Here is a 25,559-nt window from a genome sequence, read left to right as displayed (position 1 = left end):
TTAGCCATCACTGATCTAGGGGATGTTGTAGTCTCCATACATCTAGATACACTTCTGTATGTGTAAGATTGTATAATTCTGAAGCTCTGTCATCTTGATTTATTTTTGAGTTATCTATGAAAGGCCACATGGTCATATTGAAGTTGGCCATTAACAATACTGACCCCTTGTTAATGCACACATTTACCTTCTCAAATAAGTAATGGAAGAATTTACTTTTGTGGGTATTAGGGCCATAAGCCGACACTATTGTGTATGTTATATTATTGATAGAGCATATTAAGAGAATAAAGTGACCATGACAATTTTGTTGCCAATGACTGAGAATGCTAGGGTGCACTTAATGGCAATGAGCACCCCTCTTTTTTATCTGTGGCAGGGGCTACAAATATAAGTGGAAATTAGCCTATAAATGACTGCTTGATTTAGGTGGGTCTCCTGGGCGCTAAACATCAGCTCTAGATTTCAGAGCCTCTCTCTAAATCTTAGAACTTTTGAATGGACTGATAAACCCTTTAACATTAATAGATAATTACCATTATAACACTTGGTTTTCCTGATACACTTGACCCCTAATTCTGGAGCTCAAAAGTATATGTGATATCTGTTACGAGAGATGCATACCATGCATAATACCACAAAAATGTAGAAAACCATAATGAATTTTAGCAACATAACTCCTGGAGTAAGCCCACTGCCCCACTTATTGGGGGGAAAAACCATGTACATTAGACCTATCTAAAATAAAGCCGTACAAGACCCATCATGTTGGTGAAATCTCCTCTACGAGGTACAAGGGCTTATGAGAAAACCCAAATATAATGTTCACTAGATCCGTGGACAGTTCAAGGTGTTGTGAAGTTTTGCTGGTGAAGAAACCACCACCTATCTTTGTTGATGATCATTTTAACGTGGAAACCCCACTTGAAGTGGATATTTTGTGACCGTAGGATTCTTGCTGAACTCCTTGCTAGGGTGGATGTGGGAAGATCTGTAAATAGGGAAATATTCGGAAATCTTGGTGGAAGCTTGCCACCATCCCTTGAAAATCTCGTGAGTTTGTACTTAAATTGAAAAAAAATGTAACCTGGCCATGACATCTCTTGCTATATTTTTGCGTTGATGCCTTGGCTTTTGGAAGCCTATGGATCCGGTCTATGAGCAAGTCTGCCTGAGGCGTATTGGATAAGAGGGCCATGGATAGGTCGGTAAGAAATTAAGACAGCTCCTGTTTGACAGACTCAGGGATTCCTCGGAACCTAACATTGTTTCTACAGGATCTGTCCTCCAAGTCAGCAAGTTTTAACTGCCGCTCCCTCACCTCCTCCTCTAAACTATTGCTTAAGTCAACCAGCTCATTACAAGCCATCGTTATCTCCGCCATCTTAGATTCTACATGGGCCATTCACTCTCCTAATGCTAAAAGCTTGGCTGATTAGGTCAGAACGTATTTCATCCCATCCAATATCATTGTTCATGGAAAGTGATATACAGTATAACCCCTCCAGCGTTCCTGTCTTGTTTCATTAATTTTTTTTTTTTACAAATGTTTTCATTTTCTGTCACTCAACCCCTCACCCTAAGCTGTGGGATGAATGAAAGTATCAGTTAACTGCCATATTAAAAGATTCATCCTAAGCGATTCAGAAAAGATTTTACTTTGAATTTACTTTGGTGTACTTTGGCAGGTTCATACGGAATCTACAGTAACCTGGATATCGTGCTATCTTTAGGATGGATAAGACTTTACTTTTGTTGTGGTCACACAGTAGCCATTTTGTGTGCGGTCTTCCTCTGCTTTTTTTTATAATTTATGTTCTTTATATGATTCCAGTGAAACACATTTTTCTGTCAAACAATGACTGCAGATGGAATCTGCAGATTGAGGCCAAAATGTTCCATCTAAAACGTGACATGATGTGACATAAACATCAGTACAACTGCATATATTAACGTAATCTGTACATCTTTAGTGTTAATGTTAGCCACTCCTGGTAATTTGGAAACTCTCCAGATGAGAAGCAATACATTTAAAGGCATCCTGTCAACAGCCTGAGACCTGTTAAACTACATGTACATTATATGACTGATTGCATGTTCTCTGGTGATGTCTATATATATATATGTATGGCATAGTAAGATGCACATACATTTTTCCAGTCTGGGAGGTGTGGTGCTCGGCACAGCAGTCAACTGACCACCCCTCCGCATTGCCCAGAACCGCCTCCATCCTTTCCCCCTATCACACCTGGCCTCCTACAGTCAAGCGCCTGTTCTCGTGCATGCTCAGTGCACCTCTTTCTTCATCCAGGTATTAGTAGGGCTAGAGCAGAAAAGACTCACTGTAGCTCACTTCGAATGCTCAAAAACAGGCTGCAGGAGGAGGGGTTGGCTATGAGCAAGACTCATAGGGCAGAAAGGATGGAGGCGGGTTCTCGGTAGTGCAGAAGTGTGGTTGGTCGACTGCGGCACCGAGCACCACAACCCCCTTACTCGAAAAAGGTTGCACAACTAACTTCAGATTTCTGGTGTTGGCCATATACAAAGACATCACCGGAGAATATGCAACCGGCCATGTGAGTTACATTTTGTAGTTTAAAAGGGCTTAGGCTGATGACAGGTTCCCTTTAATATAGGCATAGATAATCTGAATTATTCATCAAGGACATTTGATAATCCAGCACCTATAGATTTGATATTTTCAGCCAAAGTCTTAAAAATAAAATAGGCATCTCATTCAGTTCTTTACAGCAGAGCATTGGTAAATTCATCTCCACCTCTCCAAACAACAAATGATAATAATAAACAATATGAACCAAAGAGGCAACCTATGCAGTGGCTTGAGGGAGCCAGGTGAAGGGAACCGATTGCCACATTTGGGCCGCTTCTCATTTTACACAGCACTGCTTTCATCAAGATGACTTGTAAGAGCTGCATATCATTTTGGATGTGCCAAATGTGGCCCAGTGCTTAGTGGTTGCTATTGCTGCCCATTTATTCTTGGGTGAAATGCTGCAGGGACAGTCCATAGAGGCAAGTCTCTCATCAGGGAGTGGGGGTGGAATTGATCAGGGCTGTCATCCAAATGTTGCAATTAACCTGTTTAGATTCTGCTGTTGCCAACGCCCTGTGATACAACCCTGATAGGAGGGCAAGATCAGGACTGGAAGGTGAATGCTACATCTATTCCAAAGATGCTGAACTTGAGCTTGATCTTCCAGCGCAGGTGTGGAGACTTGTTCTGGGAAAGAAGAATATATACATGTAACTATAGCTGTGAGGGATGGGCCAGCACCACACCCTGCCCCTATCAACACAAGCTGCATCTTGCCTATGATCTCCTATGAGAGCGGAAAAGTGCAAACAGTGAATTGTGACTATCGACATAGAAGAAATTGTGCCAAATTTAAGAAAATAGATTTTTTTTTTTTTACAACTGATGTTTTGTTCTCTAGTCACAAACTGAAGACTTAAAATACTGAAGCTGAACTGGAATGCAACAAATCTGCACTTGCCATTTAAATGAACTCCAGCTTTTACTTCATTGACCTACTAGCACCCTCTGACAGGGTGTGAAATATATTTTAAAGAATTCCCTCTTTGAAGCTAAATTTTGCATATTTACCTATTAAAAATCTCCTCCAAGTTCTTAAGCAAATGAACTGAGAAGAGTCAGTTTTGCCTGAGATGAGTAATTTTAGAGGATTCAGATGCGTCTACATAGCTGCGCTTTAGTATTTTGGATATTCACCTGCGTAGCCCAATAAATGGGGATGTCACTGCACAGAATATTTATGGGGACACCCAGTTTGGTCCGATCAGCTTCTTCTTTTTCCACTAGGTCGTAAGATATGTCATTGTCAGATGTGGAGTTCTGTGGGGAAGAATAGTACATTTTGTGAGATGAGCTTGAGATATGAATGTTGGTAAGGAGGGGGCAAGCAGGTTGTCACCTGTTTCTGGAAGTGTTTGATTAGTTTCAAGACATCATTTATTGATGGGATATTCACTCTTTTCATTTCCACAACATAACATTTCTGGTTGTTCATTCTCCTGAATCCAATGATGTCCTGGGGAGGAAATAAATGGACAATATGGAGTCACGATCATATTGTTGATTTGTAATTATCTGGAGGACTGCTTTGTGTTCTTGATTTCATGTATAAGTTTGGGTGCAGTCTGAATATTATGCATAATTACGTTTTTCCTGTCTACAAATAATGAAATATTACGGTATATACATAGAATAGGTACATAATATCAGATTGTTGCTGATTCAACACACAGCCACACAGCATCCCCATAGATAGGCTGCTCTGCTGATAAACAGAGGATCAAACAGGACAGCTCCGTTCTCCATATAGTGGCTGAGCCGAGTCACTGCTTAGCTCCCTTTCAGATGAATTGGAGCTCATATGTAGTTACCTGGTGTGACTCAGATTCCAAGTTATTATCATAGCCTAAATTGTTTTACTGTGATTTAGATTACTTTAGGAGTTTGATATCTCATTTAATGTATGGATCTGTGTTCGCATCTGAATTTGTTTATGGGTATAGAAAATAAAATAGTTTTGTGGTTTGTTCTGGTGTTTACATGTGTTTTGCATTACTATAGTGTATGCACATAGGTTTGAAAAACTTCTTGGTAGCAAACTCTGTAGGAGTCATTATGGTTGTCTGAGTTACTGTTCTTGCCAAATAATGGGAAGACTTTGAAGTACTATGGTTGCATCTTAAAAATACTGTTATACATAAATGTTTTGTGAGACAATCTTATAAACTGAAACATTTTCTCTTTACTTGTAATTGTAATTTCCCTAATAAAGTCTTTTCTTCAAATAAAAAAAATCTTGCATTCTGGAATTATAAAGTAGGTGCAAGGAGGTGACGTAAGACAACATGGCATTTGTCTACAAATACATATCTATGTACTGGTCTTCAATACTGGTTGCACTATATCAGTGAAGGCAATTCTATATGATCTAAGTACACCAGCAGCACAAGTGTTTTTAACCTACCGTACTAGTATAACAACAGGTAATATGTTAATATACGATCCAAGCTGTTTGGTGCAATCAAAAAAACACTCTCAGCATTGAGATATACTTTGTCAATTTTCACTTGGGATCACTTACATTACTGTAATCGTACAGAACAGTGGATGATACATTGTTGGAGTTAACATAAAAAGCGGCCACATTCTCATCTTTGTTGACCATGACCGTCTGTTGGACCTTCTCTCCACTCTTTGCTTCAAATGCCATCTCTACTACCTGGAAGATAGAACAGCCAATGTATGTTACACCACAGTACAGAAAACATTTATACGACCTGTATCCCTATGTTACCACAAATAACATACATTAGATGTTAACTGCAGTTCTATGTAACACTAATGATAATTCATTGAGTTGATTCTCTTGGTACAGATAGTGTGGAATTGATGCCTGCAATTCTTGGTAACAAATAACACACCTGGATAACAATCTGAGCAAAGATAATGCAGTAGATATTAACTGCAGTCTATAGAAGCATCATACATAACACACAGTGATAACTACCTCTGTATATATACCCTAGAAGGTACAATCTGCAGTCCTATATGATACCAAAGACAACATAAAGTGATGTGTATCCATGTGCCACTAATAGATTAGATGTCACCTGCAGTCCTATGTAAGATCACAGATACTAGTTATCTCCCAGATAATACAGTAAATGTTAAATGCAGTAATATGTAGCTCTCTGCACCATCCTGTTAAAGTACTGACACAGCCGTCAGGGGGTGGAGTCAGTGGCGACAGGGGCCGAGTCAGAAACCGACAGGGGAGGGACCTAAAAGGCGTCAGGGTCCACTGGTGCTTTAACCGGCACACCCGGTGGCCAGTCTGACCCCGGACCCGGGAACTAATCTACTGCACTTACCTGCTCAATGTGCTTCTGTGTCATGTATACCCCAATCAATGTTGCCCCCACTACAATTATAGCCAGCAGCAAAAGGACGACAATGGCCCAGGCCCAGGTCTTCCTTTTCTCCGTCATCTTAGGCAAAGATAAGAAAGCCTAGGAAAAGGTAGAAAATAATAATATGAAGAAATAATAATAATGTATAGTAAAGAAAATGATACTTTAAATAAATTATACTGAATAATAAATTAAATAAATGATACTATAAATAATACAACCTGCCATTTTTGCAACGTGACACACACACGCGAGGTTCTTACTCTAAAGAGCCATTCATCATGTAATTACAATAATGACAGTTTTATGCAGCGGAAGTGTTGTGCAGTGCAACATGGAGATTGTAATAACAGTAATTAGGGCTGCGGTAAAAATAAAACTTTTATTCACTTTGTAGAGGACTATTATTTCTCTATAAATATGTTTGATGAGAATTAATGAGGATAAAGAGACTAAATAGGGACACAGGAAACTACGGCAAACTACATCTTTTCATCTATACCCCCTCCTCCCCCCTGTGCTTTTGGTCGGACTGGACAGAACTTCCCTCAAGTCACTGAAGAATGGACCAGACAGGCAGTTCTTGGACAGGTCAAGTAATTTTAGACTGGCTGAGGCGGACAAAGCAAAAGAGTGAAACCCAGGGTAGGGCGTTTAATGGCTGATGTGCTACATGCAGAGTTTTATGAGATGCAAATTATTAACATGAGAATTGTAAGTAGACTACAATAAATAACATAAGATTATATATATAGAAAAAAGAGAGCAAATTGGAGCAGCACTCATATAGGTCAATCAAGGGTGCAAGTCTACAAAAGCAGCAGATCCAGACGCATCAAAAGTTCCCTAGAAAAATACAGTAGCGAAGCTGCACTCCTTACAAAAGTATTTCTTTATTCCACCATGGTAAATAAGCCCTCTATTTATATTATATATATTTATATGGATAGAAGGAGAAGAGACGCACAGCAGATGAGTCTGAATAGTGACCTATTTTCTGGACTTAAATCATGATGTCAACATAGGAACTTGGATCTGAATCCTTTACATGATTACAGTATGTATATTTTTATTAATAGTGTAAGTCAAGTGTAAGTGTAAAGCCAAGGTTTGTGAGGTTTAAACCTCTATTTGATTAACTTATTTGTGGGATCAGTCTTAAAAACTGTGTTATATAGATAAGAGGGAAGACATTTGGAGGTATATATAGTACATATGGTGAGACGAGGTAATAAAACTGGAGGTTATGTTACAAAGAGAAGGGCCGTGGGGGGTGTGGATGGCCTATAATGGCAGGAGTCTGTAGTCTTTTGTGGGGTTTCAAGTGTGTCCATGTTATGAGCTATAAACCCAGGTGCAATATTGAGGCCTTGTTTCAGTGACTCTAATTCTCTAATTATCCTGTCAAATAATAGGAGCACTAATGAAAGTGGTGCAAACAGACACTAACATAAGCCATTAAAATTAAAGGGGTTGTCCACTTTCAGCAAATAATTGATATGGTTTATATAAGGAAAATTTATACAATTTTCCTATATACTTTCCGTGTCAATTCCTCATGGTTTGCTAGATTTCTGCTTGCTGTCCTGCTATAGAAAGCTTCTATGTTTACTTCCGCTCCATAAAAATCTGAACTATGTGATAAAAGTAGCCATACACCTGTGTGACATCACATAGCCATGGACAGATTTCTATCCACTCAAAGAAAACATAAATGCTTCCTATAGAATGACAACAAGCAGAGATCTAGAAAACCCTGAGGAATCGATACAGAAAGTATATTGGAAAATCGTATAACCATATCAATTATTTGATGAAAGTGGACAACCCGTTCAATAGACATTTTAAGGAATCATTTAAACCTCTGTTACTATGATTATACTGTCAGTAGTTAATAGCGGAGGTGTGAAGTTTGTTCAGAGGTCTTCCAAAAGCAGCCTATCCATGGTTTGTGAAGCTATGGTAGCTTAGATGTATAGAATTGAATTTAGCTTAGTTGCAATATCATGGTCTACCCATGGTAAGGAGAGGAGCTGTTTTTGAAAGAATCTGCCATATTTTTCAATCTCTGTACAACCCCTTTCAGTTGGAATGGTTTAATGGTTTGTATCAGTAATTCTTATCCCAAATAAGGAATGGAAACTTTTATGCACACAATCACTGATCAGAACGCTAATATGCAAATAAAAAGACAAGGAAAAGACTTGACCTTGAACTGATTTGACCATGGATACAGAAATATGAAGATAAAAATTACATAAAAACCTTAAAACGAGTAAATGTATATGGCCAGGAAGTTATATTTTAATTCATTACACACTTATTGACTTAATAAATAACTTTCCTTTTCCCAAAGTTACGTAATTGCACAACATAACCGGAAGCTCACTGCTGTGTAATGCCTTTCCTTGTCATTATCCTGGGATGATTACCACAGAGATGATGAAAGCAAGAATAACATTATTCTCTTCTACTCACTGCCTACTGTATGACTGTGGCAATTTAAAGGGTTGGTCCAAGGCTTCTGCTTTGTACAATGGAAAGTTCAGCATCTTTATAATATAATCAGTCATTTAATTATTAATTTTTTCATTTGATAAAGGTTTTAAATAAAGAAAAGCTGACCATCAATTTTCTTAAGACAAACTATAAGTAAGAGATCAAAGAAAAAAGCGGGCATTATATGTGAGGGGCAAAGAGAAAAGGGGGTATTATGAGTATGGTTGTTAAAGAAAATTTGGGACTTTTATGTTGGTAGGGTATTACAAACAGCCCAATAGTTTAAGAGGATGGCCACAGGACAGGAGATATTGTACAGGAAGGGGACGCTATGCTAGACCATAACGGTGAGTATTATACTTTGAGGGATACTTATCGGGTGGCGTAAGGGATGTGACAGCGGGTATAAAAGTTGGGAGGTATTATATAGCTGAATGGTTGGAAAACTATAATTTATTTGTATTTGGTTACTACCTAGTAATCATATTTAAATATTATGATTATATTAAGATATTTGAGTACAATTATTTTATACTTTATATTCTAAGGTTAGGGAAAATTTAAAAAAAGTTTACCTCTTCAGAGTTCAGACTGGATTGGGGACGTCAGTGTCTAATATACATGAGTCCAATGTTAAAATCCTAATTTTGTTTTCCATTCAACAACTTACTTAAAGTACTGTATAAAGTTTTCTCTATTTTCTGTGAATCTGATGTGGCTCAGATTACAGATTATACAGAGGATTCCCTATTTAAGAACACCCGACGACCCCTAGTTACAAACGGACCTCTAGATGTTAGAATTTACTGTACTTTAGCAATAGGCTACAATAAACAGCTATAACAGTTATCAGAGGTGTCTGCAATGAAGCTTTAATGTTAATGCTGGTTCTTATGACAATAAAATCCAATTGTCACAGAGACCAAAATTAATTTGTCTGGGGTTTCAATTATAAAATATACAGCTCCGACTTACATACAATTTCAAAGAACAAACCTCTAGAGCCTATCTTATATGTAACCCGGGGACTGCCTGTACGCTGTTGCCTCTAGTCAGCAAATCTCTTGTGTCATTTATAATGTAGAATAATCTTACTATACATCATTGCTGCTCCAGGGACTGGTTTCCTAGGTATATTTTAAAGAGACGCCACTCAACACCTCATCCCATTTATAAAATGTCCATACAACTTGTATATACAAAGAAAGAAAGACACTGGATAGATGTGATAGAAGTAGAAAGATACCAGACAGATGCAATATTGTACAGATTACATTTATATACTGACAATCTAGCTTCCAGCATGTTGCATATAACAAGCAGTGGCTCGTTTGTTGGCCAAATTTTTTTTAACATTAAATTGTTCAATTATTCGGAACAGCTTACGGTATTAACTTGCATGGGGGAGATTAAAATCTTTATTGTTTTCTTACATATTTTTTATGGTGTTTTTTTTAAGGACTGCTGTCTTTAACCTTGTGGAAGGGCATCAACCTTTTTTCCCTGCTTTTCTGATTGTTATGTCATAGACAGATTGGTATAAGAAAATGGATGGATAGATAAATAAATAGATATAAGAGAAAGAGACCTACCTTCACCTGCATATGGTTCTGTTGATGGTTGCTTGCACAGAATTCTGAGTGTCTTCTTGCTTTTATATGATGTAGTGTGCTGCTCTCTCTTTCCTGGAAATGACACATGCAGGGTGGAGGTATGGAACACCCTTATGAAGACACCTGTAAAAATATCCAGGTGACAACATGGGTCCGACCTGGGAGCAGCCTCAGGCCTTCTGGAGAAGGTGACAATGCAGAGTGGAGTATGTGGTTAACCAATGTCCTGGTAAGTAGAATGATGAGTCAATAAAAAGTTACATCCCATTAGAGTTTGTATATATCTATAGACAACCTTATTACAAAAGTCATACCTGCCACTTGGGGTTTTCCCACCCAATCAAAGGAACATAGACTTGGAAGTGGCCTGGAATGACCCGTTATATAGCAAAACTAAATCTAATGACTCTAAATCTAAATGATAGTTGACAATCCTTTTTATTTCTTTTTAATGCAGCCAAGATACTAGTGTCTTCTAATGTGCCATGACCTCCCTTCTGTTATTGAAGCAGCTTCCAAATATATAGTGACCCAGTCAATATTTATACAGCCCTTCTGCATTTATACTACTACGCCTTTTCATTTTTACATAGCCCTATGTAGTCTTTGATGTGCCTGCGGCAGTCTCTACAGAAACTCATCTGGTGTTTAAAGAGGACCTGTCACAGCACTAGAAGCTGCTTACTAAAGTAAGCAGCTCCTAGTGCTACAACAGTCCCAGCAGTGTTACACTGCTAGCATTATCGGAAACCTCCAGTAACACTAACAAACACTGCTGCACTGTACACCACTCTCAAAGCGGTCTGGCGTATTCATGAGGGGGTGGTTTTAGTCACCATTGACCTATGGAGTGAGCGTTCCAGTGAAGAGGCAGCGCCGGCATTTCTAGTGTACGGAGCAGCAGTGTTTGTTATCGGAGGTTTCGGATAACACTAGCAGTATAACACTGCTGGGGCTGTTGTAGCACTAGTAGCTGCTTACTTTAGTAAGCAGCTCCTAGTGCCGTTTTTAAGGGTGACAGGTCCTCTTTAAAATGCCCCAGTTAGTCATTATAGTGTCCCTGTAGGGTTTAAAATGTCAACCTTAACCTCTAAAGTGCTCTTTTAGTCTTTCGTGTGCTTGCAATGCTTCCTTAGTCTTTAAAATGTCTGTATCAAGATTTCTAGTGTCTCCTAGATTATTTACATTGCCCCTTTTAGCCTCTATGTCTGTCCTTAGCCTTAAGAGAGCAAGTCTATACAGTTTAGCACCCTCTTATGTCTTTACAGTTCCTTTCTTTGCCACAAGAGCCCATTACAGTGTTTAAAGTGACCCCATATTAATACATGTACTAATGGTAAGCAGGAGAATTTCCTTGTGAGAAGTATAGGGTGACACTGGAAGAAGAGGATTTAAGTGATTTAAGTGACTTAAGTTAATAAATTGTGCAAAGGAAATCTTTAAAGGAAATCTACCATCAAAATCAAGCGTAATAAAATAGTCCAGACATCATGACTGTAGTAACCTGTGGTAAATTTGTTATTCATGGGCTCCTTCTTCTAAAATCAACTTTTATAATTATGCTAATGACCCAGAAGGGCTCTGGGAGTTGTTTTCCTAGCCCCTCCGTGCTGTATCTTGCTGTTACAATGAGCAGAGCGGGTCTCTCCTCTCCCTGCACTTCCTGCTGCTGCTACATTAAACAGACCGAGGGAGGAGGGAGAGGGCAGGGGGAGGGGGAGACATGTTTTGCTCATTGTAACAGCCTGTGAATTTGTAGCACTGACGGGCTCTGGCAACATCCCTAGAGCCCTTAGGCTCATTATCATAATTTTAAACAATTATTTTAGAAGGAAGGACTCTATGGATAACAAACATAAGAAGACCACTACAGTCACTGTGCCTGGATCTATGAGTAAGTGTTCCTGATTTATACATGTTTAATTTTGATTTAAAGTGTAATGATCATTTGAGATAAATTTTCTAATATGCTTCATTAACATATTATTCTTAGTTTGTAAGAAAAAATCAAGCTCCTCCCTACCATAGAGATCTATATTCCAGGCTGTACAGTGTGTGTCTATGGAGGCTACATGAGCTCACATTTAGTCACCCTGTGTCATACAGCTCTAGTAGTGAGGATTAAACCTTTGATCTTTGAAAATAATGTTCATAGCATACTGCAGCCAGGGAGAGAGCAGGAAGGGTTAAGACTCACAGCTTTGTAACAAACATGAGAGGAGAGAGAGACCCATCTTCAATCGGGGGCAACTAAGGGGCACTTTGCAGTCAGGATTTCTTAAAGGGCACCTACTACCCCGATTCTACCTATAAAGGTAGAAGGGGTGGTAGGTGGATGGATGGGACGTGAGGATAGCCCTTTTTTGGGCTAATCCTCACGTCCCGGGTGTCTTTTACAATACTTTATTACATCTATATGCAAATTTTTTTATGCGGCTACTGGGGCGTGGAGTAGCCGGACATGAGGCTACTAGTCCCGGCTACTCCACGCCCCAGTAGCCGCGTTAGTCCGCCTACCAGATAATCTTCGACGCGCAGCTCCTGGTAGCTGCGCGCCCTCGTCCGGGTCCCCTGCGTTCTGCGCATGCGCAGAACGCAGGCCTTCAGAGCCGCGGCCGCGGCTCTGGGGCCGGAACTACTGCGCATGCGCAGTAGCCGGGGCAATCGGACGAGGGCGCGCAGCTACCAGGAGCTGCGCGCCGAAGATTACCTGGTAGGCGGAGTAACGTGGCTACTGGGGCGTGGAGTAGCCTCATGTCCGGCTACTCCATGCCCCAGTAGCCGCATAAAAAAATTTGCATATAGATGTAATAAAGTTTTGTAAAAGACACCCGGGATGTGAGGATTAGCCTAAAAAAGGGCTATCCTCACGTCCCATCCATCCACCTACCACCCCTTCTACCTTTATAGGTAGAATCGGGGTGGTAGGTTCCCTTTAATGAAGTATAATAAAAAGATGTTTACAACACTCCCCCACACAATCTCAAAAATCATCTGAAATGACATTTACACATTTAGTCAATAAAAAAGTTTATAGCTTCTGGGCCTTGATGAAGTCTCACATGTCATTTATAGCGCACTTTACCCCTTATGTAGCTTTAGTCAACCCCAGGTAGCTCTACCTTGATGGATATGGTGTCCAGGTGCACATGTGTTTGTCTGGGGCGAGGCACAATGTGCAGGATTAATTATTTAAATTGTAGATGTTTGGGGAGCAGCACATATGGTGATAAGTAATGGCTTCTACTGGGGAGCGGTTGGATGTGGCTTGTGTATCAAACAAATATAACACAATCTCGTATTGTTTAGTATATCTACCAAAGTGAAGGAGTCCCAGGCAGCTATTATGAATTAGATTGTTATCTTATATGAAGATATTTGTTGTGGAAAAGCATCTCCATTATTATCTCAGGGGCCACATTTACATAAAGTCTATGGGGTCATTTATCTTTTTTTTTTCTTGCCGTCTGTGTTTTTGCACCTTTTTGCTGCGTAATTGCTGTTTTGCGCATATTTTGCCCTTTTTTGGAATGTTACGCCTCAATTCATTGTGTGTTGTTGCGCCCTATTTGTCATTACATTGCGCCTCTTTACAGATGTTTGCGCCTGATTTATTATACTATTGCGCCTATATGGGTGCAAATAATTGCACAATAACACGCCAGTCCTGATCATGCTTAAGAAAGGCAATGGTATGATTAGTGCAACAAATTGCGCCTTTTTTTAAAATTGGCATCGAATAAGGGGGCAAAAAAACCCTGCATTTGAACATGAGTCAAAACGACAAAGACAAATGAGTTGCAAAAATAGACTCATATCAGACGCAAAAAGAGTGCATAGAAGGGGGAAATAAGATAAATGACCCCCCATATGTTCTCTCTTGTTGTCTTCCAGAGTTCCCCAACAATGACAAATTGTTAAAAAAAAATGCACTTCCTATAGAATGAGACAATATTATACCAAAATTAGGATATGGGGGGGGGGGGGGGAGGCTGGAAACAGTTCTATGACAACATGTCACCTCCTAACAAGTAATAGCACCCAGCCCAATGCCAAAAAAATGTACCTATATAACAAATTGTACCTCACAAAGAGGAGAAAAAAAAACCCAGACGAAAAATATTTACAAGCCAAAACGTGCGTGGGGGCAGCAATCATCCTGGACATTGGAGCTCAACACTCTCATAACTTGGTAAAGACTTCATTGTTTTGATAGATGGCCTTGTTACTTATCCTATTGTACAAAATACATACCAACCAAAGCTAGCACTATGTGGGCCATCCTATCTATTCCCTCTCAGTCTACTCTATTTAAAGATCATTTGTCTCCTATAAATGTCCAGGTATGATCGTTTTGTCTGTGGATCATTATCCTTGTACTGCATCTGTCCACTACTGCACTTTTTTTGCTACAACGATTAAAATTATGTATGTTTCATTTTTGCATTTGAATGTGTGAATAAAGATTAATGCATCACTTTTATTACAAATATTTATAGTCTGGCCTTTTTTCTCCTCTTTGTGAGGTACACTTGGTTATGTAGAATGAGACAGTAGATTGCAAGACTCTAGACACGTTTTTTTAGACTAATAAAATGTTTGTGAGATAGAAGATCAAACACATTGGGGCACATTTACTAAGAATGTGGGAAACTGCACTAAAAGCGCTGGGCCCGTGTACAATGCTGGATGCGCCAGAGTCGTTAAGAACGCGCAACAGAAGTTATAAATCTGGCGCTTCCCTGCACTGGCTCAATTGAGTTCACCAACTTTTTTGTGGTGCTCGTTTGACATAGGGCGTGCAACAGACTTTGCACCATTCGACGATCCCCCTAATTTGTGTTGCATGGAGACTAGTGCAGCTACTTTCTAAATACCAGTGCAAGCAGTTTACACTAGAAGGTCCGACAGAAAACTGGCGGAAAGCCCTTAGTAAATCTGCACCACTGTGTGTGATAAAGGGAGAAGACAGTGTGACCTTCTGGGAACATGGTTGATGGGAGTAGGTTTGGGACTTTAAAACTGCATTTAAACGGAAAAAAGCTACACATATAACAATATCATGTCACCACTTCATGCAACCATGAGACAGGGAAGGAGCTGTTTACTTCTCCCAGAGTCTGACAATCAGTGACATCACTTCAAGGGGCCACTTACATTTGAGGTGTCAGCACCTTGCAGCCATGTGACTTGTGATGTCAGACGCAGATGTAAGCAGAGAATATTCACGAGGGCTATACTTCACTTGGTGTCTGATATAAAGGGCTGCTGCTTGTTTCCTCCTGAGGCCATGTTCTCATGCTACATTTGAATTGGTTTTAGAAACTTATTTAAGTTCACTGGGGACTAGATCCGCATCACAGATGTGTTTAGGCCTAAATCAGGAATGAGAAACACGTGTTTTGTCAGTGATAAACTTTATGGAAACTTTTAGGATGTATTCACGTGTGGCATTGAATGCATGCATTTCAAAACCCTATGGATCAGCTGAAGAGAGATTTGCTGAATTAAATGGCTGTTAACAGTTGCAAAATGCACCCGCGTTAATGCTTGTGTTTTGTAAATACATATGTTAGCATACATTAAAGGGAACCGACCACCACGATTCTACCACCTCGTCCGTCATGATGGCGTTCTGCGCATGCGCAGAACGCAGGCCGGCGGCTGAGCAGCCCCAGCTCCGAGGCCGGAGCTACTGCGCATGCGCAGTAGCCGGCTTGTCGGATGAGGACGCGCAGCTACGAGGAGCTGCACGCCGCACGCAACAGGGTAGGAGGAGTAATGTGGCTACTGGGGCGTGCAGTGAAAGACCTTCACATGTTTGGAAGATCCCTGATTTTTAAAAAATGGTTCGACAGGAGTGATCCAGCAGAAATCTTTGAGACAGAAAGGGAAATTGAAGCCGCCAGGATACTGGAGGAACTACAGGAGGAACATAATATGGATACACAGATTCCATCGTGCATAAGAAAAAAATCAAAAAAATTTCCTAACTTGTCCACCTGTCCAGCCGTAGATCAGTTTGTCAAAGCTGTAACATATGAATTCTCCAGGATAAACCATCAGGTAAGTCTTGATAATTTATCCAACATACAACGTCGATGCATTAATAATTTAAAAAAAGACAAAACGATTGTTATCAAACAATCGGATAAAGGTGGGAACGTGGTAGTGTGGCCACGAGAATTATATGAAGCTGAAGCATTTCGTCAGTTGGGAGATAGTCAATGTTATAAACGCCTTACCTATAATCCCCTAACCAAATTTGAAAGCGAACTAAATACCATACTATTCCAGGCGGTGAGAGACAAAGTAATCGGTGAAAACCTTCTTGACTGCTTAAAGATGCCAGATCCAGTCATTCCGACTCTGTATCTCCTGCCTAAGATTCACAAACATCCCCAAGTTCCACCGGGACGTCCAATTATATCTGGGAATGGAAGCTTAACAGAAAGTGTAAGTAAATTTGTGGACCATTATCTGCAACCAATGGTGCAAACATTACCATCATACACACGTGACACGATGGACTTATTACGTAAAATCGATGGGCTCCACATCGAGGAAGACACATATTTGGTCACCTGCGATGTGGAGTCACTGTACACGTGCATCAGGCACTCAGATGGCCTGAGAGCAGTCCAGTACTTTCTGTCTATGGAGAATCTGACAAAAGAATTTTCTGCATTTATATTGTCATTACTGGAATTTATTTTGTACCACAATTTTTTCGTTTTCGCGTGGTCCTTCTACCTACAGCTCCAGGGCACGGCTATGGGGGCGTCTTGTGCGCCCTCGTATGCCAATTTGTTCCTGGGGCTGTGGGAGAGGGACCTCTTGGACGGTCGGGATGTCGCTATGGACCGGGTCCTGTTCTGGGCCCGGTACATAGATGACATCCTGATCGTCTGGAAAGGGGATTTGGCTGAACTTAAACAATTTTTTGATGTACTAAACAGGAATCCGTATAATATAAAGCTAACCTATGCTGCGGACAAATTTTCTGTCTCCTTTTTGGATGTAGTCATCAAGAAAGATACTCATGGATATTTACAGACGGATGTCTACAGAAAGGAAACATCGGTTAATGCTCTGCTACACGCCACGTCATCTCACCCATCTCAAACAATCAAAGCAATACCTATCGGCCAATTTCTTCGCATCAGACGTATTTGTTCCACCGATGAAGACTTCGAGATCCAGGCTGCTGACTTACGGGCCAGATTTTTACAGCGAGGCTATAGTAACAAGACACTTAAATCAGCTTATCAGCGTGCAAAAGGAACTTCACGCCAATCACTCTTGACGCCCAAGTCCAGAAAAAAAGCACCGGACCAGGTAAGATACATAACCAGCTACCATTCTCAATGGCATGAGATGCGTAAAGTACTCGAAAGATACTGGCCAATTCTAAAAGATGACCCCACAATCAACAAATATATCACGTCACATCCCTCTGTGACAGCTCGCAGAGCTCAGAATTTAAGAGATCTGTTGGTGAGAAGTCATTATACATCAGGTAGACCTACAACTGTGTTTGGATCCAATAAGCCACCTTGGGGGTGTAAAGCCTGCGGCAGATGCATTGCCTGCCCAAATGTAGAGCAGAGTAATACCTTTACTGACTCCACAGGCACTAAAAGTTATAACATCACTCAGAACATCTCGTGCAATTCGAAAGCAGTAATTTACTATGCCACTTGTCCATGCAGCTTAATCTACATTGGCCTCACGTCTCGTCCATTGAAAGTTCGGATAAGAGAACACATGCGTGACATTAAGGCTTCGGAGAGTCCAGATACGATTTTGGAAGGCAAACCGTTAGCATTACATTTCCGTGACAAACATCATTCGGACCCAAAATTATTGAAGGTAAGGGGCATTGATAAAATCGAATCTGGAATACGAGGGGGTCCAATCAAAAAACGTCTTGCGCAGTGTGAAACACGGTGGATTTGGACCCTCAACACCTTGAAGCCAAATGGTCTTAATGAAACCCTAAGCTTTGCCCCCTTCCTGTAGTCTGTCCTTATGTGCTTTTTCCTAATAACATAAAATAAAATCCCCCCCCCCTTCCTCCACCTCTGCATCTTCTCTCCCTTTTTGATCGGTTATATCTCTGTGTCGCGCTCTACATTACACTCACCGGCGTCAATATTCACCGGATTTTAACTGCTTTTAATCTGTATAGTATGTATTATTTTGTTGTTCACATTTTGGAATTCTATTTTCAGAATCATTTCTTTATCACTGATCCGGCCAATTGTTCTTAAAAGGATTTAACGAGGATACATGTATCGCACGATACCAACAAGGAATTCGCTTTCTATCCACACAGCTGTACTTTGCCTGGGACAACTCAGTCAATGTCTGTCCACTAGAGATGAGCGAGCACTAAAATGCTCGAGTGCTCGTTATTCGAGACGAACTTTTCCAGATGCTCGAGTGCTCGTCTCGAATAACGAGCCCCATTGAAGTCAATGGGAGACTCGAGCATTTTTCAAAGGGACCATGGTTCGGGAATAAAATGTGTTAATTAATTGAAAAAGAATGTCTTCTGATAAGTTAGCAGATGTATGCAAACATCTGCAATCTATTCTTCACTGTTCCGCGCGTATATTATCTCCCGACAAGTTAACAGATGTGAAGAACAGTGAAGAATAGAATAAAAACAGTGACCACATGATCATTTAAGTGAAAAACACAGTGAAGAATAGATTGCAGATGTTCTGCACATCTGCTTACTTGTCGGGAGATACGCTGTCCCGGGATCCGCTGCTCTTCTTCCACTGAAGTCTCCCCGATGTCTCCGTGCCCCGATGTCTCCGTGCCCCTATGTCTCCGTGCCCATATGTCTCCGTGCCCATATGTCTCCGTGCCCATATGTCTCCGTGCCCCGATGTCTCCGTGCCCATATGTCTCCGTGCCCCGATGTCTCCGTGCCCATATGTCTCCGTGCCCATATGTCTCCGTGCCCATATGTCTCCGTGCCCCGATGTCTCCGTGCCCATATGTCTCCGTGCCCATATGTCTCCGTGCCCATATGTCTCCGTGCCCCGATGTCTCCGTGCCCATATGTCTCCGTGCCCCGATGTCTCCGTGCCCATATGTCTCCGTGCCCCTATGTCTCCGTGCCCCGATGTCTCCGTGCCCCGATGTCTCCGTGCCCATATGTCTCCGTGCCCCGATGTCTCCGTGCCCATATGTCTCCGTGCCCCGGTGTCTCCGTGCCCATATGTCTCCGTGCCCCGATGTCTCCGTGCCCATATGTCTCCGTGCCCATATGTCTCCGTGCCCATATGTCTCCGTGCCCCGATGTCTCCGTGCCCATATGTCTCCGTGCCCCGATGTCTCCGTGCCCATATGTCTCCGTGCCCCTATGTCTCCGTGCCCCGATGTCTCCGTGCCCCGATGTCTCCGTGCCCATATGTCTCCGTGCCCCGATGTCTCCGTGCCCATATGTCTCCGTGCCCCGATGTCTCCGTGCCCATATGTCTCCGTGCCCCGATGTCTCCGTGCCCATATGTCTCCGTGCCCCGATGTCTCCGTGCCCATATGTCTCCGTGCCCCGATGTCTCCGTGCCCCGATGTCTCCGTGCCCCGATGTCTCCGTGCCCCGATGTCTCCGTGCCCCGATGTCTCCGTGCCCATATGTCTCCGTGCCCATATGTCTCCGTGCCCATATGTCTCCGTGCCCATATATCTCCGTGCCCCGATGTCTCCGTGCCCCGATGTCTCCGTGCCGCTCCCCGATGTCTCCGTGCCGCTGCCCGATGTCTCTGTGCTGCTCCCCGGTGTCTCTGTGCTGCTCCCTTGTGTCTCCGTCCTGCTCACCGTGTTCTGCAATGTCTTCTTCACACATATATATTGTTCTTCACATGCTATTTTGTTCGCACCGTTCCGCGCGTATCTTCCGACAAGTAAGCAGATGTGCCGAACATCTGTAATCTATTCTTCACTGTGTTCTTCACTGTGTTTTTCACTTAAATGATCCTGTGGTCACTGTGTTCACTGTTTTTATTCTATTCTTCATTGTTCTTCACTGTGTTTTTTTAATTAAATGCTCGATCTCGAGCAGGGGAAATACTCGTCCGAGCAACGAGCCGTCTCGAGTACCTTAATGCTCGAACGAGCATCAAGCTCGGACGAGCATGTTCGCTCATCTCTACTGTCCACTAATAATTTGTAACCAAAGAAGTATGGTTACGGTATTAACCGCTTCAGCGTATCTGTTTAACTTGTATTGAATTATGTAGCTTGTATTTAAATATGCAATATATCACCACTTATTTCCTTCACTTTCCCTCACCCCAATCACGATCCTCACTCCTTTCCTCCCTCCCCTCCCCCTATTGTGTCTCACTTGCACAGTGCACTTTATTTTCACTTTACCACGTATAATAAATATTTCTAAGTCTTGTGATACATGCATACACACAAATTTTAAAGTCTTGGTCATAATAATATATATATTTATGTTTTATTCACTTTCATAAAAATCCTGAGAAAGAAAAAAGAAAAAGAATTTTTTTTTTTTTTTTTGGTTTGAAACCTGTTGCATTATCACTTTTATGCAAAGTATGAATTATTATAATCATATGCCTTATTTCATATTACTTATGCTTGTTTCACAAGCCATGCTCTAGCACTTTCTTTATGCATATATTATGGCTATATTTATTCGCTGAATAGCCACTATTATGTAAAAAATGAATTATTATGATCATATTTCTTATATTTATTGTTATGCGACAGATTGTTCTTTGACCTGTTAGGTATTTTGTATCTCTATCAAGTATAATTTGCTATAGTCTGTATATCAATCAAGTCATCTCAACCTTATAATCATTTATGGCTAGCACATGTCATTATTATTTATTTTTTCTTTTTTTACATTGATGTATAGTACTACTCATTTCTTGTTTTGGGCACCGCACGAAGGTGGCTGTCCCGTCGCTATGGGAACACCTCTTCCCCTTTTACGTCGTTGCGCATTTCCGTGGTCACGTAACCGTGTGATCGCGTGACCTGTGACGTACGATCGCGCGATCACGTGACCACACACTCGCGAGATTCGGACACGGTTCCGATCACGTGATTATACACGTGAGTCCTGTACAGAATTTCATTGGCCGACGCATGCTATATCTGAGAATTCCCCACTCAAGGACGCCACCCCCAGACGAAGGCTTAGCGGCCGAAACGCGCGTCGGGGCGTTGCAGTCGTTGCAGCCACGGGTAATACCCCACTTGACCTACCGGTAAGGACTGGCATTTACATCATCTAGGATGCTTTAGTAATGTTTTTGTGCCATTTGGCAATTGTGCACCCCATTATTTCACATCCGTGTGGACACATACCACATACAGTCCTGGTATATACCTATATGTAGTAGATCTTTCTACTGTATTCCCTATGCTGTATTGTATGTACTACACTGTTCTGCATATTTCCAATATTTTTAATATTTTTCCATTAAAGAATCATTAACTTTTATTTATTAGTGTCTTTCCTCTCTTTCCCCGCGCTGGGGAATACCTTTGGTTTTCTTTGGGGCGTGGAGTAGTCGCGCTGTGTAGCCTCGTGCTCGGCTACTCCACGCCCCAGTAGCCACATAACGAAATTTACATATTAGTTCCATAAAGTGTACCAAAAGTTAGCGGGGACGTGAGGATTAGCTCTATCCTCACGTCCCTTACATCCACCTACCACCCGATCTACCTTTATAGGTAGAATCGTGGTGGTAGATGTCCTTTAACTCCTTAGTGACCGGGCATTTTTAGCGAATTTTCGTAAGTGCCAGGTTAAGGGCCATAACATTTTTTTTTTTGCGTGCTACCTTAAAATTTTGGTGTTTTTCGGGACACATAGAGCTAGTTAAAAAGGTAATAAACATTTAAAATTCGTGGAAAAAGGGCTTTTTTTGTAATTTGTAGTACTATTTTTAATATTTACAAATTAACTCAAAATGAACACTATTAATGAATTCCCTATTTTGTTTTGGTCGTTTTGATATATAATATGTATAGTCTCAGGCAAACGGGGCGACTATGGCGATGCTTTTTGTAGTGTAGCAGGTTTTTTTTATTATATGAGGAAATGTCAATGTATTTTCATGAATATTTATGAATATTTTTTTGTGAATGTGTTTTTACTGTATATGTCCTCCATAAGGTCATAATTTCACTTTTTTTTCATTTTATTTTTTTTCTTTTACAAGTTTTCTACTGTAACTGAGACATCTGTAACTGGGGATTATGATCAGAGCTGTACTGGGTCTAATTAGCTCCAGAAGCTCTGTTTAACCTCTTTAGACCTTTAGCGTGATGCTGTAAGGAGCAGAGAAAGGAGAAGCGATAACAAACCTCATCTTCCCTTCTCTCTAGGGCAGTGATGGCGAACCTTTTAGAGCCTGAGTGCCCGAACTTCAACCAAAAGCCACTTATTTATTGCAAAGTTTCAGCACAGCAATTTAAGCAGTAATTTATTTCTCCTTGTTCTTTGACAAGTTTCAGTCGTTCAGCCTACTAAAGACACCAACACAGTTGAAAGAAGGAGGGCAAATTAGCCTATCGTTGTAGGAAGATTCTGTAGGAAGATTCTTTGAGTCCTGTCTGGTGAACTTCATGCTTGGTTGATGACCTGGGTGCCCACAGAGAGGGCTCAAAGTGCCGCCTCTGGCACCAGTGCCATAGGTTCGCCATCACTGCTCTAGGGTCTCCGGGTGTCTCTAGCGCAGGAGCAGCCAAAACTGCAACAACGTTTAAACACGGGACCTGGCTGCAGGCTCGGGACCTGAATGGAGTTAAATAAGGCAAATCTCTCTTCAGCTGATCCATTGCAATTTTAAATTCATGCATTTAACGCCACGTGTGAATGCACCCAGAGGGTGCATTCACACTTGCTGTTAAACGCGTGCATTTAAACAGCTAAGAAGAGAATATTTACCTGATTACATTGCTGTAAAAATTGCATGTGTTTATGCATGTGTTTGTCAATATTATGTTATCTTATAAAGTAGTGTTATAAAAAATCAGATTAAGAACTTACCTCACCTAACGTGAGTCTAATTATAGTGAAACCTGCATATTCATTATTTCCTGTACTGCCATGCCCCCCTGTTCCTGACTGACCGGTCTCACTGCTACCAACATTATTCCTGTATGTAACTGTTACTTAGAGATTATCTTCAAATATTCAACTACAGACAAATACAGTTCTGATTACTTATTATTAGGGGTTAAAATGCTACAAAATGTCTTGCTGGAACATTGAGAGAGAGACAGACAGTGACTGTATGTGACTTGGATCTACTATATCACTGACCACTCCCTCTGAGGCTGGGATCTGCCTTGCCTGCTATACGGCTATATGCCCGAGACTTTTGTGTGCCTTGATTGCTAGGCAACCACAAGCGTGACACGCCGCAAGATCATGTGACCTGGGTGTGTCATGTGATCCAAGTCATGTGATCGAACACGATCCGCCCATGATGCCGGGACTGCGCTACTAATCTAGACGGACTATCTACAATTCAAGGAACAAGATAAGATGTTTCTGTGGGCAGTTTTCTTTATTCTGGCCAGCAATTGCTGCACCACCAAATATCGGGCACGGTTACTATCATATGTCACTGCTATGCTTTATTATTGGTGGTTGGCTTCGGAAGTGGGCGGAATGCTGTGGGGAAGGGGAGGTACCTCTATTTGTACTGGGCTTTAAATGTATCAACATGCCTTATATAATGTAGCCATGACTAAGGACAGGGCAACTGTCCGAAACGCGTAGGCATCACTGTCTATCCGAGTGGATTACTGAATTTTGTATATGCACTGAATAAAGAAATCCTTGGTGTTTGGAGCCTGGCTGGACCGTGCATTCCTTTTTCCTTGCCATTGCTGTACCCCGGCAGAAGGGTGGCCCGTGCCGAACTCGACACTTGATGGGGAGGTGGGCTGGCACTATCTTCCTTTTACCAGTTGGTGTTTTCTGCAGTCGTGCACACCCCCCCCATATCCACGTTGACGATAGATGGTTTTTCTGAATGGACATTGGACTTGTTCACTTACACCACCAGTATGAATAGAGCTGAACGAGCCGCCGAGGTTTTCTCTAGCCAGGGCGATGCACGTGGCCCACAACTTGGATCTGGAGACAACTATAAAACACTTGAGAAATTAATGGAACACAAAACACGTGTTTGGTGGGATCAAACCACCCTCAAGGCATACATGGAAAGAAAGTTCATTCCGAGGGGTCTACGACTCAAGAAGATCCCCTCAGTCATTTATTCGGACGAGTTCATCACAAATTGGAACGCTTTATTGTCCGAGTGTTTGCTGAAACTAATGAATTTAATCATTGAGAATGAAGAAACAAAACTTAAGGAGCTACAAGCCGACATTGACAAAGCTAAAGCCAACTTAAAACATAATTCTACGGAACAGGAGTTTGACTCACAAATGCAGCAATTGGTGCAACATATTACCTGTGTTGAGGGAAAAAAAAAAAAAAAAAAAAAATCGCTGAAACCAAGAGGTCAAAATTTCAAAGGGATGAATTTGACTATGAAAACCAACAAGTGTACGAGTGGGAATTGGGGACGTTGGGAAAGACCGCCACCCCCCCCCGCTCTTTTCTTAGGAAAACGAACAAACGGTATCAACGAGACAAAACGCAAAAAGTCAGTTTTCTATCTTCTGATCAAGACTCCTCAGAATACCTGACTCAGGAGTCAGAGTCTGAACAAGGTAATAACACTTCCAAACCCACATCCTACTACAAGAAGAAAAGAAACAAGAAGTCTTCAAAAAACACAGAGGGGGGCGGAAACACCGAAAGTACAAATGGTATCCCCTCTTGGACACTGAGAAGCAAGAAACCAAAATAAGCGACCTAGACGTAGTCAACTTATCTAATCACACCCTTTCTCCTTACCAGTTTAAGGTTCTTTCATTAGGACTAAATTTTCTACCCGACAAGGACTTTGATATCTATGCCACCATATGTGATGTCAATAAATTCATCAGGGATCTAACCGTTAAACACCATTTTTTTTATGCAAATGAGGGATCCAACCTAGATCCTAGATATATTTGTGCCCTTTGATTTTAGTGACCAGCTTACACTACAGAATTTAATATCTTTCAGTGATAAAGTTGTTGTCCACACTTGTGATAAACCTATTGGTGAATTTAAGGTAAAAAATCCAAGGTTTTACCCAATCAACCGTGTAGATTGTATGGACTCTATTCAGGAGAGGATGGAACGTGACCTCAAAAAATTGAAAGATTCTATTTCTTCCCATCAACGTAGGGTTCACAATCTCCCCCTCCTCTGAAACAAGCACTCAAGGATATTTTGAACTGGCAGGACGTTATAATAAAAATGTCCGATAAAGGGGGTTCAGTTGTACTGATGGACAAATCTATGTACAGGGAGCAAATTTTGGTGCTCCTTAATGATTCTCATACGTACAGAAA

At 41.3% G+C, this 25,559-nt stretch overlaps 1 protein-coding gene across 1 annotated transcript; it reads right to left on the bottom strand.

Moving 5' to 3' along the window:
• Positions 1 to 739: 739 nt before the first annotated feature.
• LOC140135323 (surfactant protein C-like) lies at positions 740 to 23,471 on the bottom strand. The gene is made up of 7 exons (XM_072156647.1): positions 23,404 to 23,471; positions 10,056 to 10,302; positions 5,926 to 6,063; positions 5,136 to 5,273; positions 3,954 to 4,070; positions 3,752 to 3,874; positions 740 to 3,241 (listed from the first exon to the last, which is right to left on the bottom strand). The coding sequence occupies exons 2-7, from the start codon at positions 10,161 to 10,163 to the stop codon at positions 3,158 to 3,160; spliced, it is 708 nt and encodes a 235-aa protein (XP_072012748.1). The 5' UTR covers positions 10,164 to 10,302; positions 23,404 to 23,471; the 3' UTR covers positions 740 to 3,157.
• Positions 23,472 to 25,559: the final 2,088 nt, after the last annotated feature.

This window comes from Engystomops pustulosus, chromosome 6 (genome assembly GCF_040894005.1).
Source record: "Engystomops pustulosus chromosome 6, aEngPut4.maternal, whole genome shotgun sequence".
Classification (NCBI taxonomy): Eukaryota; Metazoa; Chordata; class Amphibia; order Anura; family Leptodactylidae; genus Engystomops; species Engystomops pustulosus.
The sequence above is the reverse complement of the archived record's forward strand: the minus strand, read 5'-3'. Positions and strand labels throughout refer to the sequence as shown.

Bases quoted from the DNA above. Each gene is read 5' to 3' on its own strand.
- LOC140135323 (XM_072156647.1), bottom strand. From the start codon at position 10,163: ATGTGTCATTTCCAGGAAAGAGAGAGCAGCACACTACATCATATAAAA. The intron at 4,071-5,135 runs GTAAGTGATCCC...TTTCCTCCCCAG, and splicing joins TTCTGTACGATTACAGTAAT to GACATCATTGGATTCAGGAG. The intron at 3,242-3,751 runs GTGAATATCCAA...CTTCTTTCCCAG, and splicing joins CCATTTATTGGGCTACGCAG to AACAAGTCTCCACACCTGCG.